We start from the raw sequence: 19,739 nt of genomic DNA on the forward strand, positions 1-19,739 counted from the left end.
GAGATCATGACCTGAGACAAAATCAAAGAGTCAGATGCTTACCTGACTGAGCCACCCAGGTGCCCCTTGATCACATATACTTCTTCTGACAGTAACAGTTGGGGGCTCCAACCTCTGATAGTATGTACATTTATTTATAAATTAATAAATACTTATAAAATACAACATTTTATATAGATTAGTTATACACATGTACTGTAATACTAATATTGTAAAATATACAAATAGAGAAATTTATTAAGGTAAGAATACATGAGCACATGGGCGCACACACACACACACACACACACACACACACACAATTTTCTAACATTTTGAAGGACTGCCTTCTGCACCCCCTGAGGTAACGTAACCCAACTCTGTAGAACATAGCTTTCTGAGGATAAAACATAAATTTTTTAATACAGTATTCATTGTGTCATAGTGATACGCTCCCAATTCTTCCCATATCCTACCCCCACCTCACATAACCTTCCCTACAGTCAGTAATCTGAAGCTGTTAGCTACTTTTCCAACATATAATGTTTCACACTCTATTATTTGTCTGGAATACCCTCCCCTCCTTGAAAATTCCCACTTAGTCTTCAAGATCTATCTCAAATGTCACCTCTTGCACGCAACTTCCTGATTCCATTCTTTTTATTCATATCTTCATATACCACTGTGCTGTTTATTGTCATTACCTCTCTTTCTTTCTTCCCCTAGATCCCAAGCATGTCCAGGGGCAGAGTATACCTTTTTAGACCCACTGAAGTATATGGCACAGAGTAATTAACATCTGACATTAAAATAATGATCAATTCTTCTAAGTAACATGTTATCACGTCAGAACACAAACCGCAGGGAAGCATTTTGTTTCACATATTACCAAACAGATACTCAATTTCTAAGAGTATAGAGACTGACAACAGCTCAGTTTGGTTTAACTGGGCAAAGAACTAACAAAAATGTCATCTAATTGAGAGGATCAACAAAACCAAGGACATCTCTACACATCAGAAGCAGGAAATTTAAATGCCTAAGGCTTCTCTGATAATAATTTAGATGACAGCTGCTATGCACTGGATAGTGACCAAGTGCCAAGCACAGTGCCAAGGATATCGTATAATGGCCTCACCCTGTGTGCCTTTGATGGAAGCTTCTTTCCACCTGCAAGTGTTCTAGTTGATGCAACTCTGTTTCTCATCTAAGCTCTAGCTTCCAGAGGCATTTAAGTATTCACACCAGTTGGCACATTGCTTTTTATTTGCAAAACTGTAATTTGCACATCTGAAAATTATGAAATATTAGAACTAGAAAAGAGTTTGGAACTCATTTAATCTAGGCTCCTCATTTTATAGAGGGGGAACTACTGAGGCCCACAGAAGTTAATTTACTCAAGGTCACGAGCGTGAGAACCCAGGTAGCCCACCGTGCAGTTTATTTTCTTTGTCTCTTTATTTTTCTTGAAAATAGAAATCAACTTTTCTCATAGCCACTCACTAAACCACCTGGGTAGCTCATTATCGATTACCTAAAGAGGAATATTCACTTATACCTAAATTAAACCCAAAGACTTTCTACATTTATCTCTTCTACATACTGATAGCCCATGTTTTAAGTTTCTAATATGTAAGTATTTAAAATTAAGTCTTAAGTGGAAAAAAAAAGAAAAAAAGAAAGAAAGAAAAGAAAAGACAAAAGAAAAGAAAAACGAACTCTTGGCCAGAATCATGAGTAAACTTCTTTTTCATTTCCAAACAGCACTCAGTACCTGAATGTGCTCTTTCGTGATCAGCCAGGGTCGGTGTGCTAGCAGCTTGTTTATTTCATTAAGATTTTTCAGTCTTTGTGGTACGTATTCCAAACCATTCAACCACTCAGCAATACCTCCTGTCTTTAAAAATTCGTCCACGTGCATGTTTATTAGGTAGGAACACTGATGTCTAGCTGCAGCCTAAAACACAAGAAGAGTCAGTTGATACAACAATTGTGGTAGAGGTCTGATTCTACTAGTTCTAAACCAATAATAGTTTATTTGGTTATTTCAATATATTTCAATATTCAATATTTGGTCATTTTAATAACCAATAATTCTTTTCTTATATATTCCCCCTCCTCCTCAAACTTCTATCACAATATGCCATAGATTATTGAATCAATACATGTAGCTGATATTTGTATAAGCAACTAACTGTCACATGTAGGCAATTACTTTCTCAGCCAGAAGTTGGTATGGATTAGCCTAGAATCCACTTTCTGGTTATGTCAAGAACATACATGTCCATTTCATGATGGTGAATGATATAAACTATGTTCTATTTAAAATACAATAAAATCTCACTAACTTGTATTCTATCGATTCAGAACGCATGCTAATTTGGGTGCTCCTCTTACCCCCTTGAGGTAACTGTGATTTCAGTCCTATCTGGGCACATCACCCTACTGAGATAAGACCAAAGCTTGCTGCTACCTTCCTTCCTGTGCAGTCAAAGCCAGCCTTGACACCAATAGTTTGGGAAATCCATGCAAGGCAGACTTTTCACCGCTCCTTTCCCTGGGACTGCTTCTCAGGAAAATAGTATTGTTTACTCATTCTATTTTCCGTATCTTGCTCATCTCTTAGTTTGTGATCGTTCTAAGGCTGCCTTGGGACTCACTGTTGTCAAAACCATAAGCTGGAATTATCGTCCTGGTCGTGTTTGTCAGTCGAGAAAACACAGAGCGCTGCCCTTTTCTTCTTGTTTAAAACTTTGCGAGAGCATAAACAAGATAATCAAATTAAAGTTGGGAAAAACTAACCTGCTAACTGCCGGCTAGCTCTGCCAGCCCAGCTGTTCTCCTAAACTGTCCAACACAGGGCACTTTGACCAGGTCCTCCGTCCTTTTCTCTGTAATAGTCCAACTGTGACACTGTTCCTTTCTACCTTTCTCATCTCAATTTATAATTCTCTCCCAACCCCCACCAAAACATTAACTAGTGAACTAGTTTGCATCAAGTACTATACTTAGCGGGGTTATGATTCATTTAAGAATTTTTCTCCATTGGTGCTGATGGATACTTTCCTCTCATCTGGCCAAATCAGTGATATTCTTCATGTAGAAAATGACTTAATCAGATGTCACAACCAATCAGTTTTATGTTAATAATAAAAACAAGTTATCAAGAGCCAAAACCAAACTTGTGGGACGTTAGGGATATTCCCTCGGACCCTACAAGCATCATTAACCGTAAGAAAATAAACTGAACATTCAAGGAGAAACAGTGAGTCCATTAAGCTGTGTAAAGCAATTCAAAAGGTATCTATGACACATGGTATCCGAAAGGCCATGGTCTTCTTCAGTTCTTATTTCCAGAAAATTATCTTAGCTACACACACACACACACACACACACACACATGCACACACACTAGGAGGAGGAGGAGTGGGTGAGGGTGAGGTCACGCGAACCCAGGCAGCCGGGAAGCAGGCGCACCATTATCGCGATGTAGTGCCTGTGCGGTAGGGGAAGAGGGCCGTCCATGCGCAGCATGTAGAACTGGCTCCGCAGGAAAGACTCCAGGTACTGAGTGTGCAAACTCATGACCTGCGTGATGTTGTCCAGACGACCGGATGTAGAGTACTCTTCCACAAGAAAGTTAGTACGCTCGTCCACCGTGTTTGCTTGGACAACCTTACAATCGAGAGGCGCACAAGGATTATTGAGAAGCAATGTATCTTTTGTTTACATACACGATGCCGCTCTTCAAGCAAATGAATGTTCTTTTGATATGAACAGACCCTGAAATTATGCAGTTGCTCATACCAGAAACGGAAATAAAAAAGAAAGCACCACTCGTTTTTGGCTCCGGGACCACAATTTATTAAACAACAAATGTCAAATCGTCAAACACACGGCTCTGAAATTGGAGAAAGGCAGCTCCCATCTGCTATGCCAGGCACATAAGGCACCGTTTTCAGGGCCCACTTGCCTGGCCATTATTATACCAATTTGTGGAGCAGCAAAGCGGTGGCATTTGATTCCTAGAGTTACAATTTTACCTCAACAGCCTAGGAAGATACTTAATCACATTATCTTAAGACAAATATTTTCAGTCTGATCTTTTGCTTGTTTTTCTTCAACATAAAATAAAAGGCTTTCTGAAGTCTTTTTAGGGACAAAGGAAAATATGATAATTTGTAGGAAAGTGTTAATTGAAAAATTAATAAGGACTTAAGAATACTGTCATTCTTATTTTCAGCCAATTGTATTAATTACTAAAAACAAGGTTAGTTATTAAAATGGACATCCTCTTTCCCAGGGAATCAAAAGAGCTTTCTCAAAAATAGATTATTATATATGGCTTTATACACAATGACAGCTTGGGCATCACGCCAAGAATTGGCTCTGAAGGTGTTAAGAGCTTATTAGCACCTTGTAGAAGGACCCAGCTCCGTGGGAATTAATGGACATGAGATGAATATTTCTACGATTGGTTCATTATTTATTGATATTTTAGAATTAGAATTCTAGACTTAAGAGTACATTTCTTATTTCAGATTCAAAATTAAATTCGAGCTCATGCACCTAGTTAACCACAGAGCCTGGTCTAGAATCCAGATTTTCTGAAGTCCAGACTAATGGTCTTTTCAAAGATCCATACTGCTATTAGAAACTCTGTTTACTCTGTAAGGCTGGCTTCACAGTCTCTTCTGAAAAATAAGTACAAATTACACAAAGGCACTATTGACCGAGGAAAATGTAATCCCAAAGGAAATAGAATGTTTGGAAAGTGTGAACTGTGAGGAAATGTTAATTACAATGGCGTAAAAAAGCAATTTCATTTCAGCTAGTTAGAAAGCCAAGTGCACTTTCATTTGCCCATTTCCCCCCATTTTGTCAACTTACAGGGAACAAGTGATGTTAAAAACAATAAGATCTGGATCAACCACATGTAATTAAACACAGAATATTTGTTGGTTTTGTTTTGTTTTCCCCAGCAGAGTTTCTTTTGTTTAACGGACACCAAAGAAGTTAACAGATGCAAGAGGTCCTGAAAAGGGTGGTGACTTCTGCAAACCAGCTCACCTTCAAATATATACTGTGGAAAAGACTGTGTTTCAGGAAGTCTTTACGCATTCGAGATAATCATTTGGCCGAGAGGGGTCCCTACACTGCAGGGGAAAATGGGCATAAACACAGCCGTTTCTCTAATGACTGGTCACCACCTAGATCAGCTAGAGATGCCGAGTTCCCAAAACATTACTGTTAACTTTCCTTTAACCTTTCCATTAAATGGTAAGATCACTCAAAAAGCAAAACGAAGATGAAGGACTATTGACTCTGGCAATGACCTGGCATATGTTCTTCGAATTCTATTCATCCCTTCTTTTAAGACAGTGCCTGGCACATAACAGGTGCTCTGTATATCTTTGTCGACTACTTTCAGAACAATATAGGAATAATGCTGGTGATTTAAGATAAATGTCTTTGCAGTAAATAGTGAATCAGTATATACAATCGTATTCAATAAGGCAATAACTCCTTCCAGCAGAGAAAAACTCCTCAGTTTAGTGGTTCTTAAAATTTTCTTAGCCCAAGTAGATATCTGAGAGGCATCTAGGAATCTAGGAAGTCCTGCACATTGCTGTGATCTTTCACAAAAATGTATACCCACAAAAGAGGCACAAATCTTCTATTGATCTTATTTTTCTTTCCATTATATTTTACGACCTCTTTTTCTTGCAGTTACCATCTTTCCTCCCCACCCTCACCAAAGGTATAGACTATACAGATTGTATTGACATTCTGTCCAAGAGACTCAGAACCAAAACAAACAAACAAACGAAAGAGTAACTACTAATGATGTAATGGCATGTTTTGCTTAATAGGTTTAGTTGGGAAACTCATTTTTTCATTTCAAATATATTTTCTTAACATTTATGAAACCTATAATCACTATGAAACAGTGGCTATTTGAAAGCTAAAACCTTTGGCTTAATATTAAACTTTATTTTTAAAAAGCTTCATTACTGTTAGCAGCTTTGTTTGGAAAAGTTATATTTGAAATCAAACATGGTAAAATTTACTTTTTTCTAACCTTGCAGTATAACTAACTTTAAAATAAGAAAGCAGATTACTAAACACACAAACTTTTAAGTGAAGTTCAAAAGAAAATATCTCTGTGGTTCTCTGATATATAAATAAGGAACAAAAGCAAAACATGGATTTACTTCCATATGAAAAATAGAGGTATTCATTCTTTGATACCATTCAGTTATTTTTTCATATCACACTTAATGTATTTTAACACAGATAAACTTACTTCCTTCTCTGGAATAAAGGCACTTGGTCCTCTTGTCAAGGGTTGAGATACTCTGATTCTTTTATCCTGTTTTTAAAAAAAAGTTTAATGTGTTAATGATGATGTTCTAAGAAAAGATAAATTGGTGCAAATTTATTGCTGAGGTACTAAAACAAACTGAATAAATAGAATTATGTAAAATCAAAATAAGGGACAGGTCTCAGATCACAGGAAATCCATAGGGCTAATGTGTGAATAAGACAATGGGGCAAGTTCCTCAAAAAGTTAAAAATAGAACTACCTTATGATCCAGCAATCACACAATGAGGTTTTTACCCAAACAATACAAGAACATTAATTCAAAGGGATACACGCACCCCTATGTTTATAGCAGCATTATTTACAATAGCCAACATATGGAAGCAGCCCAAGGGTCCACTGATTAATAAATGGATAAAGAAGAGGTAATACACACACACACACACACAATGGGATATCACTCCACCATAAAAAAGAATGAAATCTTGCCATTTGCAACAACACGGATGGAGTCAGTACAATGCTAAGCTAAATAAGTCACTTAGAGGAAGACAAACACCATATGATTTCACTCATATGTGAAATTTAGGAAACCAAATATACAAAGGGAAAAAAATGAGAGAGAATGAATCAAGAATCAGACTCTTAACTGTAGAGAACAAACTGATGGTTACCAGAGGGGAGGCAGGTGAAGGGATGGGTGAAACGGGATGGGGATTAAAGAGTGCACTTGTGATGAGCACCAGGTGATGTACAGAATTGTTGAATCACTATATTGTATGCCTGAAACACATCGATATAACACTGTATGTTACCTAACTGGAATTAAAATAAAAACTCAACATTTGCTGCAACATGGATGGGACTGGAGGAGATAATGCTAAGCGAAATAAGTCAAGCAGAGAAAGACAATTATCATATGGTTTCACTCATTTATGGAACATAAGAAGTAGGAAGATCGGTAGGAGAAGAAAGGGAAGAAGAAGGGGGGGTAAAGAGAAGGGGGAATGAAGCATGAGAGACTATGGACTCTGGGAAACAAACTGGGGCTTCAGAGGGGAGAGGGGAGGGGGACTGGGATAGGCTGGTGATGGGTATTAAGGAGGGCACGTATTGCATGGTGCACTGGGTGTTATACGCAAATAATGAATCATGGAATATTGCATCAAAAACTGGGGATGTATTGTATGGTGACTGACATATAATAAAAAAAATATTAAAATTAAAAAATAAAATAAAACTAAAAAAAAAAAAAGATAATGGGGCACGTGCCTACCCCAGTTCTGGATACACAGTAGGCTTCCAAAATTTCATTTCCCTCAGTCATCTTCTACAGCCCCAGAGATTTTTAGCCCATAGTTGATATGACTGACACTGTCAATCTCCACAATAAAATCCTATCTAATAGGAGACTAGTGCAGTTAGACCTCAACCTGAAATCTCCAGGAAAGGTTGAATTCAGAGGATTCCATGCAACTCCCCAAAGCAATGACCTGACCTGTGGGTTTTTTCCTGAATAGGAATAAACATATCTAATATAAAGTTTTGAAGCTTTAAGTAAGAAAAATGTAAAACTTGGAGAAGTAGAGCTTATCTTAATGTAAGAAATGGAGAATATAGCAATGCACATTGTTCCACCTGCTACTCTATTTAATATTGACTGGGATGTTGCCAATGGCATGTTTGAGTGTTAGATTTTTTTGAAGTTTTTAATTTTTTTGTTAATTTTTTTTAATTAAAAATATTTTGGTATCCCCATTTAAGTGTGATATCTATAAACCCACAAACATTCCAATCAGGTAATAACTTCCTCCTTTGCAGGCATGTTGAAAAGCTGGAATAGTCAGAGGGAGCCTCTTAAGGCTCTGAAGTCCTTCTTAGCCAGGAGGAGAGAGAGGAGAAATGGCCACTTAATTTTCTATATTAAAAGTAATATTCTAAAGTTCTAAAAAAGAAGCCCTCAAAAACCGTAACATAAAAATAGAGACTATGCTTACACCATACACAAAAAGTGACTCAAAATGGATTAAAGACTTGGATGCAAGACCAGAAACCGTATAACTTCTAGAAGAAAACATAGGTGGTAAGCTCCTTGACATTGCTCTCAGCAGTATTTTTTTTGGATCTGACACCAAAGGCAAAGGCAACAAAAGCAAAAATAAACAAGTGGGACTATGTCAAAGTAAAAAGCTTCTGCACAGTGAAGGAAACCATCAACAAAACAATAAGGCAACCTACTGAATGAGAGAAGATATTCGCAAATTATGTACCTGATAAGGGGTTAATATCCAAAAATACATAAAGAACTCATATAATTCAAAAGCAAAAAAAAAAATTCAATTTAAAAAATGGGCAGAGGACCTGAATAGACATTTTTCCAGAGAAGATATTCAGATGGCCAACAGACACATGACAAGATGCCCAACATCACTCATCATCAGGGAAATGCAAATCAAAACCACAATGAGAGATCACCTCACACCTGTCAGAATGGCTAAGCTCAAAAACACGAGAAACAACAAGTGTTGACGAAGATGTGGAGAAAAAGGAACCCTTGTGCACTGTTGGTGGGAAGGCAAACTGGTGCAGCCACTGTGGAAGACAGTCTGGAAAGTCCTCAAAAAATTAAAAATAGAACTACCATATGATCCAACCATTCTACTTCTGGGTATTTATCTGAAGAAAATGAAAACAGTAATTAGAAAGAATATATACACCTCTATGTTTATTACAGTACTATTTACAATCATCAAGATATGGAAATAACCTATTCGTGAATGGATGAATGGATAAACAAGATGTGGTATACTGTTTACAATGTATACAATGGTTTATTCCTTAGCCATAAAAGAGAAAGAAATCTTTCCATTTGCGACAACACAGACAGACCTTGAGGGTATTATGCTAAGTGACGTAAGTTAGACGGAGAAAGAGAAATACTATATGAATTTCACCTACATGTGGAATCCAAATGATAAAACAATTGAACACACAAAACCAAACCAAACTCTTAGATAGAGAAAATAGATTGGCGGTTGCCAGAGGGGAGAAGGGTGGAAAGGTGGGCAAATTGGTGAAAGGGATAAAGAGTTACTAGCTTCCAGTTATAAAATAAATAAGTCACAGGATTTGATGGACAGCACGGAACTACAGTCAATAATATTGTATAGCAAACTTTAAAGTTGCTAAGAAGGTAAATCTTAAAAGTTCTCATCACAAGACCAAAAAGTGTGTAACCATGCAGGGTGACAGATGGTAACTAGACTTCTGGTGGTGATCATTTTGCAGTGTATACAAACGTCGACTCATTATGTGGTGCACCTGAAACTAATGTAATGTATGTCAATTATAGTTCAATAAAAACAAAACAGGGACTTGGCCATGGTTTACAAAGACTATAAAGACTGTGTGGGAAATTGAAGAACATAACATGAGAACAGAGCTCTGCTGGAAAAGAGTGTATTAAGCTTCAGGTGCCACCAAGCCCTCCTCAGGAAACTTCTAAACCAAAGAAGTGAGACTCTACATGGTTCCTTATCCAATGTTGGCAATATCTATTTCATGTGACCTTGTCTCCTGGCCATAGCAGACTAGACCAATCAACATTGAAACTGATCTGCAGCCTATGGGTGCCTTGATGCAAAAGTTCTGCCCAAACACAACTGAGGGGTAATCGCGGGACCAGCTAAGATTCTAGAGTTACCAGAGGTGTCTGCAAGTGCTGCGCTCTGACAGAGAGTAGAGCAACCGCACAGGGCTCAGAAGCAGAGGCGTTACAGTGGGCAACAGACAGATATCTGCTTCTAAGGGCAAAAGCACTAGCGTTTCTATGGAGTCACTAGAGGAAGTAAGTCTAATCATGGGCTCTCCTGTGTCTTTTCCTCCCTTCCATCCTGCCCTCTTTCTCTCTTCATAAGGTAACCACAGTCTTTTTTGTTCCTTGAAATCAAAAGGCCTACCAAACATAAAACAGTTATTCCAATCCCTTACTTCCATGAGCAGCAGTTACAAAACAAATGGACAAAAAGCAGACAGCCGGGCATTCAGTGATTTTTTGAGAACCTGATCAGATACTGTGATAGACTCAGGCTACAGGGAGGATCCCTGCCCTCACGAGCAAGGCACACACTCTCCATCATTTTTCAGAATTCTATCGGAATAAATATATTGAATAATGATAATGTAAACCTGCTCAGGTTTCAGACAGGACCAGGCATTTAGGTTGTATTTATAAAATGATGGCAAATACATCTTAACCTACTGGTCAAACACACTAGAGAACTCCATGTAAAAAGGAGTAATTTAGAAGTTCTAATATTGGCATTTCCTGTCTACATCAACCACAATCTAGTTTTAACCAGAAAAATAATGTAAAAGAAAATAACAGATTTCTTCCCTCTGCTAGCCTCTGTGAGTTGTAGAAAACAACATTTCAAATACTCTCTCTGTAATATAGCCTAATGCAGTCAGATGTGAAAAGCAATTTCCTTGACGACGAAAACAGTTAGGAGAAACTGATTGTGAGGACTTACCACAGGTTTGAGGAGAAAAATGCCAATGGGAAGGGAAGTGGAGGTTTTTGTTTATATTTATAAAAAATACATAAAATTCAGAGACAATATAGGGAGAGAAAAACGAAAAGTGTACGAAGGGATTTCAGGAGATAAAGAATGATTTATTACTAATATGATTTGTTTATAAAAATCACTATTTGATACATTTATCAACTGAATTTACCTTTACCTGCTTGAAATTGTTATTCTGCCTACAAAACTGTTTTTTTGGAAAAGATGTTTAAATCTGAAATACGTCTTCATTACAAATGGAACTGTGTCCTGCTGCATTTCAAAGAATGTAACATTTCTTCATTTGACCAATTGATACGAAGCAACAGACACTCAATTTCATTTGTGTCAACATTCATTTGCTCATTTAGTCAGGAAACACTCATTGAGTATCTACAATGGGCTAGACACAAACAAGGATGAGCCTGGCGGAAATGCATACAACCAACCGAACTGCATACAACATATCCCAGAGCAGACACACACACAGGTGAAGTGGGAAGACATCACTTTAACAATTTCCACTTGCTCAGTCATTCCTGAACATTAAGGTTATGTCCAGTTTTCACTATTATAAATAATGCTATGATGAGTATCTTTGTATAAAGAGATTTGAGGGCAGCAGACTGTCGTATTCAGGATAGGTTCTTTAGGGAGAATCCCGGATGTGGATTTCCTGGGGTTTAGGTCCTAAATATCTTCAGAGTTCTTGATGCAAGCCTCAAAGATGCTAACAAAAATGTTTTACCAATTTTATTTTCATCAGCTGAGAAAATGCCCACTCATTCACTTCAAAAGTGAAAAACAGGGCACCTGGGTGGCTCAGTTGGTTAGGTGACTGCCTTCAGTTCAGGTCATGATCCTGGAGTCCCAGGATCCAGTCCCAGGATTGAGTCCCACGTCAGGCTCCCTGCTCAGTGGGGAATCTGCTTCTCCCTCTACCCTTCCCCTCTTGTGCTCTCTCCCTCTCAAATAAATAAATAAAATATTTTTTTAAAAAAGGGAAAAACAGCATCCAAAAATGTGATTGAAACTTTTCATGATATACATATCTGAGGTAAAAATCTCTTACGTAGGGATGTGTAATACAATTAATAATAATCATACTATATTTTAAAGAATACAATTTTTTAAATACAATTCTGGGAGTGATGTAGCCCTTGGGTCTGAGACTAACACAAACCAACCAACCAACCAACAGAAACACCCCAGCTAGGCAGTTACTGCAAGTAGCCCCGGGGGGAGATGATGTGGCCTGACCTAAGAGAGCTGCTTAAACACTGAATGGAAGGGAAAACTAACATCATTTGTTCTAAAGATTTTTATTTATCTGAGAGAGAGAGAGAGAGAGAATGTGAGCATGGGGACGGGCAGAGAGAGAGGGACAAGTGAACTCTGCAATGAGCACGGAGCCCGAGGCAGGGCTCGATCTCATGACCCTGAGATCATGACCTGAGCCAAAACCAAGAGTCAGATGCTTAACCATTGGAGCCACCCAGGCACCCCTGAAAACCAACATCATTTTTAAGTTTTGCCATCAGGTATCCTTCTTCAGTTATGTTTTTAAAATAGCACCAAGACTGAAATGAGCAGCCTAGTTCCTGCTTCTGTAAAAGGAGCCCCTTTTCTGGCGAGGAGTCTACTATTGTCTCAGTTAGCTGTTTTGTATATTTATAAGAAGGTGAAGAACAAAATTTAAAAAATGACCAAGGCAGCTCGTAAATTCTACTGTGAACTCATTTTTCTAAGTTGCCCCCACCTACTTTCTATCTTTGTATGTTTTTTAAGTTGATAAGGCCAAGCCCAAAAGAAAGAGGGTGGCACCATATCCCAAAGATTCATTTAAAAACCCTACGCTGAAGTTCCAGTCTCCTGTAATACCCTGTAACACCTTTCCTCAGCTTATATTTCAAATTCGAAATGCCCAGGACTGAGTTGCTACCTCATTCATACCCTGATCAACTTTTCTGAAGTCTCTAGACCTGTGTTGCCTTGTATGGTGGCCATCAGTCACATGTGATGACATTTAAATTAATTAAAATTCAATAAAGCTAAAAGTACAGTTCCTCAACCACACTAGTCACATTTCATGTGCTCAACCACCACATGCGCCTATGGCTACTAAGGACAGCACAGACATTCCCCTGAGCCAACACAGAAGGTTCTAGCAAATAGCACTGGTCTAGACTCTTCATTTATTATATTTTTCAAATCACATCTCTGGCATTTTAATTCCTTTTTGAAATGATAAATGATTTCTCTGCAGAGTTATCAGTCTGATGATCACACCTACTCAATCCCATAACCAAGCATTTTAATGTAACTGCAGAAATGCTCTCAACCAAATTAAGAGTGAATCCAGATAAGGGCAATTCGGGTGGGGGTGGGGGAAACAAACAAACAAACAAAATCAGCCACTTCCAAGAATTCCCGTCTCAATTTCCGCTCTGAGGACAGTCTCCAGGAAAAGGACAGTCTCCAGAAAAATAAAACCTTTTTCTCTTTTAAAAAACTATGGTAAAACACACATACCATGAGATATACCATCTTAACAAATCAGGAGTACTGTACGGAATAGCTCACTATAAGCACAATGTTGTACAGCAGATGTCTAGGGCTTTCTTATCTTGCATAACTGAAACCTTATATCCATTGAACAACAACTCCGCATTTCCCTCACCCCCCAGCCCTTGGCAACCACTACTTTGTGCTTTTTATGTAAGCACACTCTTCAGATCCCAGCTGAGATGCTCCTTACATAATCACCAGCCTTCTTGCCTCCTCGCACGATTCAGATCTGTCTCCTGTGCAACTCTACGCGTGGTTGCCTCTGTAACACTGGACCACCCATCTGACTGAGTCTTTGACCACTGGCACACTTTCCCTGGACATCCCCTGCATTTCTTTCATTAATATTCATTTTCTCAAGTCAGCATTCTCTTCCGGGGCTTACATCTTCTTTCCACAAAACCAAATTTACTGAGTTGTGTGACAGTCCCTGTACCGGAGGGAGGAGGGTAGAGAAAAAAGGGCATGTAAACTGAAAATGAGCAAGCCAGGCCAACTGACTCCTGAATCTTGTTATCTAGCTCGGAGCTAGCTCTTCTTGGCTGGGTCCACAGTCTGGCTGGGGAGCATTCTGAGCTGCCTGCGACATCACCTGTTTGTAATATTTGCACCTTAGAATCAACATGTTTAAAACCAGGGCATTTAAAGTGGGGCATCTGACTTCAGCTCAGGTCATGATCTCAGGGTCCTGGAATCGAGCCCCAAGTGGGGCTCCCTGCTGGGGGGGTCCTGCTTCTCCTTCTCCCTCTGCCACTCCCCCCCGCTTGTACTCTCTCTCAAATAAATAAATGAAATCTTAAAAAAAAGAAAAAACTTCTACATCAAACTTATTGTCCCTTCTCACTTTCCTGTCTGAGCTGTAAAATCATCACACCGCAACAGTAGCCTTGGCTCCAGTGGAGAGTTACCTTTGACTCTTCATCCTAGGAGCACATTCAAACAGTTGCCAAATACTGTAACTGCCTTTTCCCAACTCAATCTTTAAGTCATCCTCTCCACAGACCCTTCTCAGCCATAAGAGTTGAGAAATAGTTTCCTCTCACAACTGAGAATTATGTCAATTCAACATCTCAGCTTTCCCTCTCATGGGGAGGCTTTAAGAAGATAACACATAAAGGGGCGCCTGGGTGGCACAGCGGTTAAGCGTCTGCCTTCGGCTCAGGGCGTGATCCCGGCGTTATGGGATCGAGCCTCACATCAGGCTCCTCTGCTATGAGCCTGCTTCTTCCTCTCCCACTCCCCCTGCTTGTGTTCCCTCTCTCGCTGGCTGTCTCTGTCTCTGTCAAATAAATAAATAAAATCTTAAAAAAAAAAGAAGATAACACATAAAAAAATGCAAAGCATAATACAAAATGAGGTCTTAGTTTTATTTTTCTTCTGTCAATTTTCCCTATTGTAAAACAAAACCAAACACCCCAAACTAGAAGAGCTATATTTTCTCAACAGATGCTGCTCTAATAGAATTCAAGGGTTGTTCTAGAAGTGAAAGTCACCTGCAGCCTAATTTTGAGGAATAACACTGCCATATTTTCCTCTTTTTAAGTATAATGTTGATATCTTTTTCTGCAGAAACAAATGGCTTTGATCATACTCCTGAAGCTTGTACAATGGCCTTGTTTTGTTTCTGTGAAAATCTAAAATCCCAGGGCACCCGGCTGGCTCAGTTGGTGGAGCATGTGACTCTTGATCTCGGGGTGGTGAGATAGAGCCCCATGTTGGGTGCAGAGATTACTTTAAAAAGAAAAAGAAAAAAAAAGTTAAAGAAAATCTAAATTCCCAAAGCTAGCTTTTGAGTTTTTGTAGCTGCACTGTCTACTATAGTACTCACATGTGGTTATTTCAATTTAAGTTAACTTTAAATAAAGTTAAAAATGTAGTGCCCAAATTGCATTTGTCACATTTGAGGGAGTACAAGTCACAGGTGACTAGTGAGTGTCATGCCGCACAATGCAAATCTAGGATTTTTCTAATCATTGCCAAAGTGTCTATGGTACAGCATTGTTCTATAGCATCACTTAGTCCTGATTTTAGCAACTGGCATGATGCAAAGATACAAAATGGTTAAAATTTCAGGAATAAACAAAAGCATAATAAACATGTATTAAAGTAACTCTAGGGGCACCTCGGTGGCTCAGTTGGTTAAGCGGTCAACTCTTGATTTTGGCTCAGGTCATGATCTCAGGGTCCTGGGATGGAGCCTCACATCGGGCTCCATGCTCAGAGGGGAGTCTGCTTGAGATTCTTTCTCTCCCTCCCTCTGCCTCCCCCCCCCCACCACGCAGGCTTTCTCTCTCTCTCACACATAAATAAATAAATAAATAAATAAATAAATAAATAAATAAATAAACAAATAAATCTTTTTTTAAAAAAGTAGCTATGGAAAGAAAATAAAAATTGATTTGCCTATTAAAACTGGAAAACCAACAACTCTAATGGCAGTAAAGTTGGAAGATACCATTCTTCAGAGTCTTAATTTGATGACAATGTTCAAATCACTATGTAAATAGAGCAAAGTCTCTAAAATGTTGCCTTTAGTGTTAAAAAATAAAAGGGTAGGAGCGCCTGGGTGGCTCAGTCATTAAGTATCTGCCTTCTGCTCAGGGCGTGATCCCGGCGGTCTGGGATCCAGCCCCACGTCAGGCTCCTCTGCTGGGAGCCTGCTTCTTCCTCTCCCACTCCCCCTGCTTGTGTTCCCTCTCTCTCTGGCTGTCTCTCTCTCTGTGTCAAATAAATAAATAAAATCTTTAAAAAAAAATACAAGGGTATAGAAAATTTTAAGGAACTTTAAACAATAGTAAATTTAATTTGGGTTTGTTTTCAAATGTTTTAGACAGTAGTCAAAGGATTTGTTTAAATTTTTTTCCACAAAATTCCATAATTTCAATCAAGAAAAGAAAACTAGGTATAAAATAGGAACTGAGACTCTGTCAGTTATATGTGTTCTAAGATTGTTTTACAAGGGTTGAGAGGTCAAGAATGCTACCATGAGGAAAGTTTCTTTTTTCAGATATGTTATTATAGCTGAAAGAAGTTATGCTTGAAATTCATCAGTGGAGATTAGCCTATTAAGTCATTATCTGCTAGAAAACAAAACACTGAAAGGATGAAGATTAATTATATTTAGAAAACTGCTTCTTTTGACATGTAACAGCTAAGCAATTTACCAGATAACTTTATATAAATTAAACCCAATAGAAAATTCAGATACTTGGAAGTCAGGAATTCTTAGAATTACGAGTTTTTAGAGGTAATCAACAAATTATGTGGCCCTAAAAAGCGGACTACCCCGCAGAATTAAGTGCTGCACTTCCTGCTCCTAAATACTTTTAAAATATTAAATTTCATTTTCATTTATCAGTCTATCATGGGAAAGCAAAACACATGCACATTCTGTTTATTAAAATGTAAAAACTACTTATGCATTTACCTCTTTAGAAGAGAAAAATATTGAGTAATAGGTATCATTAACTTTACACAGCGACACTTGGAGGTTTTTTAAAATCTTCAACATATAAAAATTGTGGCAGGGGCGCCTGGGTGGCACAATGGTTAAGCGTCTGCCTTCGGCTCAGGGCGTGATCCTGGCGTTATGGGATCAAGCCCCACATCAGGCTCCTCCGCTATGAGCCTGCTTCTTCCTCTCCCACCCTCCCTGCTTGTGTTCCCTCTCTCGCTGGCTATCTCTATCTCTGTCGAATAAATAAATAAATAAATCTTTAAAAAAAAATTGTGGCAAAACAGAAATTTGACTCCACTGCACACACTGATCCCATAGCTTTTGAAGATACCCTGAGGAGGCACCTGGCTGGCTCAGTTGGTAGACCATGTGACTCTGAATCTCAGGGTCATGAGTTCAAGCCCCACATTGTGTGTGGAGGCTATTCAAAACAAAATAATAAATAAATAGATAAATAATACCGAAAGGCAATTTAATACCCTCAACATTTTTTTTAACATACAACGGCGACGAAACATCTTACATAAGAAACACATGCCCCAAACAAAAATTTTAAGTGTGACTGTAAGAAAGCCAACTGCAATGATCAATACAAACGTACATTTCAATTGTTGAGTCTCCTTCTATTCTTTACAGGTGTTTCATTTTGGCACAAACCACTGCGGGAAGGGCAGAGATGGACAGGTGGCTCTATGCTATGAGATAATGCTGATGCCATCTTTTTGTCCCTTGGCAGACAATTTCAGGGATCATGACTGTGTTTAGAGAAATTGATGACATTACATATTTCAGAGGAAAAGGGCAAATGGAAAGGAACACAGAGATAAAAACTCTATCACTACCTAAATGAGAAAAGAACAGGCTTTAAGATTAATTATGATAGACTGGTAATTTTACAGAAAACTAAAATTTAAATTTCTGTAATGATCTGGAATATGCATTATGTTCCCACCACCCCCAAATGGCCTAAAAGACAAGTTGTGGCTTCTTTTACACTAAATTAAAATATGTACTGACCTGCATGATATTATAATAACTGAGATCTAAGGTCATTTTGCGAGAAAAGATCTGGTAGCAACAAATGGCAATAGCACCAAGGATGAGAATCTTTCAAATCCCACCAAAATCTCACCTGTTACTCGGCGCTAGGGTGTGCAAAGAACCACTGAGCATCAGGAGCTCAGCCAGGCATCGTAGCGAGTGGCAGAAATGCTGATTCTCCAAAGAGCACTCAAAATTCCCCTTCACAGGTGGGAATCCTGCCTCATTTTCAGGTCCCAAGACCAGGCGTGGACTCCTTTTAACCGACTTTAGTAAAACAAAACCTATCAAGTCCCTCAGTCAACAATAGTGCCAACCCTAGGTAGAGTCATGCAAACACCTTTGTTAACTGTGAATTTCAGCAATTCTTTACCAACACATACTGACTAAAATTTTAACTTGAAATCTCAAAATACTTCCACCAAAAGCAATGCACTTATCCAGTGTATTTTTTGTAAAGATTTTATTTATTTGGCGGGGGAGGAGCAGTTGGAGAGGGAGAAGACTTCCTGCTGAGCAGGGAGCCCAATGGGGGATTCGATCTCAGGACCCTGAGATCACAACCTGAGCCAAAGGCAGATGCTTAACCGACTGAGCCACCCAGGCACCCCCTATCCAGTGTATTTTAGTGATTTCTTTACCTTCTCATTCCCCTGCTAAGCTGTCAGTTCCAGGTGGGCCTGGATAGTGCCTTGGACATCTTTGAGTATTTCAATTTAATACAATCTGCAGTGTCAGGCAAACATCTGGTCCATTTTTGAAAGTTTTATGAAATGATCATTTGAATAACAGTATTTTTTTCTATTTCATTTTTCAAAAAATGAGTTCCAAGAAATGAGACATCATGATTAAGCAACTCTCATTAAAAAAACAGAAAACCTAGGTAGGCCATTCGGTAGGAACCATTTGGTAAATCTGTTTTACCAACAACAGTGGGCCCAAAGATAGGCAAATTCACCTACTGAGTAGGACTATTATCTAGCAGAAATCAGTAATAATAGTTGCTGAAGTAGATACAGTTAAGTACACAAAGATGAATGGGCCTTATCCCATCAATAAAATAATTAAACATGTATATCTATATAGCAAAGGGTAGCTAATGAGTTAAATTTGCACTACAGTATAGCTGAATTTCTAAATGAGCTTTCCCTTGGCTAGTAACAAAATCTCTGAAATTTTCTTCATTAGAATACATGGTGAACTCTGTAGAAAGTGCAGGCAAGTTTTTCTATTTTTATACAGATTATGAAATAGCAAACTTGTAAAAACAAAAGGACCACCAGCACCCTGTACCACCACAGACTGACACCAACTTACAAAGGTAGAAATATTAAAAACAAATATGGGAGGGGCAGCTGGGTGGCTCAGCCGGTTAAGTATCCAATCCTCGATTTCTGCTCAGGTCATTATCTCAGGGTTGTGAGATTGAGACCCATGCTGGGTGTGGAGCCTACTTAGGATTCTCTCTCTCTCTTAAAATAAAATAAAATAAAATAAAATAAAATAAAATAAAATAAAATAAAATAAAATATGGGGCTGGGATAGTCTTTAAACTACATAAGTAGCATCATACTTCTAAGCTAATCCTTTAAACTGGAAGTAAATCTAAAATCATGTTCATGTCCAAGGCCATCCAGAGGCAAGCAGCAAAGAACACACATCCTTTTCCACTTTCCATGCAATGCCACAGAGTAGCATAAATCTATCAAGTTAGTTTCACCTATAAATTAAAAAATCAGTAGTTTTTTAAAAGATTTTATTTATTTATTTGAGAGAGACAGAGAGCAAGAGAGCTGGGAGGTAG

The 19,739-nt window shown here is 38.4% G+C and overlaps 1 protein-coding gene across 3 annotated transcripts in view; it reads right to left on the minus strand.

Annotated features, from left to right (window-relative positions):
• Positions 1-19,739, minus strand: part of SESN3 (sestrin 3) — a 74,449-nt gene that overhangs the window by 23,306 nt on the left and 31,404 nt on the right. For 2 of the 3 annotated variants that reach the window (XM_026505310.4, XM_048217176.2), the window contains exons 2-4: positions 6,287-6,352; positions 3,457-3,654; positions 1,754-1,936 (exon numbers count right to left, since the gene is read on the minus strand). In XM_026505310.4, coding sequence (XP_026361095.1) covers positions 1,754-1,936; positions 3,457-3,654; positions 6,287-6,352 — 447 coding nt within the window. The remainder of the gene's footprint in view (positions 1-1,753; positions 1,937-3,456; positions 3,655-6,286; positions 6,353-19,739) is intronic. The other variant, XM_044386501.3, reaches the window with a different exon arrangement.

This window comes from Ursus arctos, unplaced genomic scaffold (genome assembly GCF_023065955.2).
Source record: "Ursus arctos isolate Adak ecotype North America unplaced genomic scaffold, UrsArc2.0 scaffold_22, whole genome shotgun sequence".
Classification (NCBI taxonomy): domain Eukaryota; kingdom Metazoa; phylum Chordata; class Mammalia; order Carnivora; family Ursidae; genus Ursus; species Ursus arctos.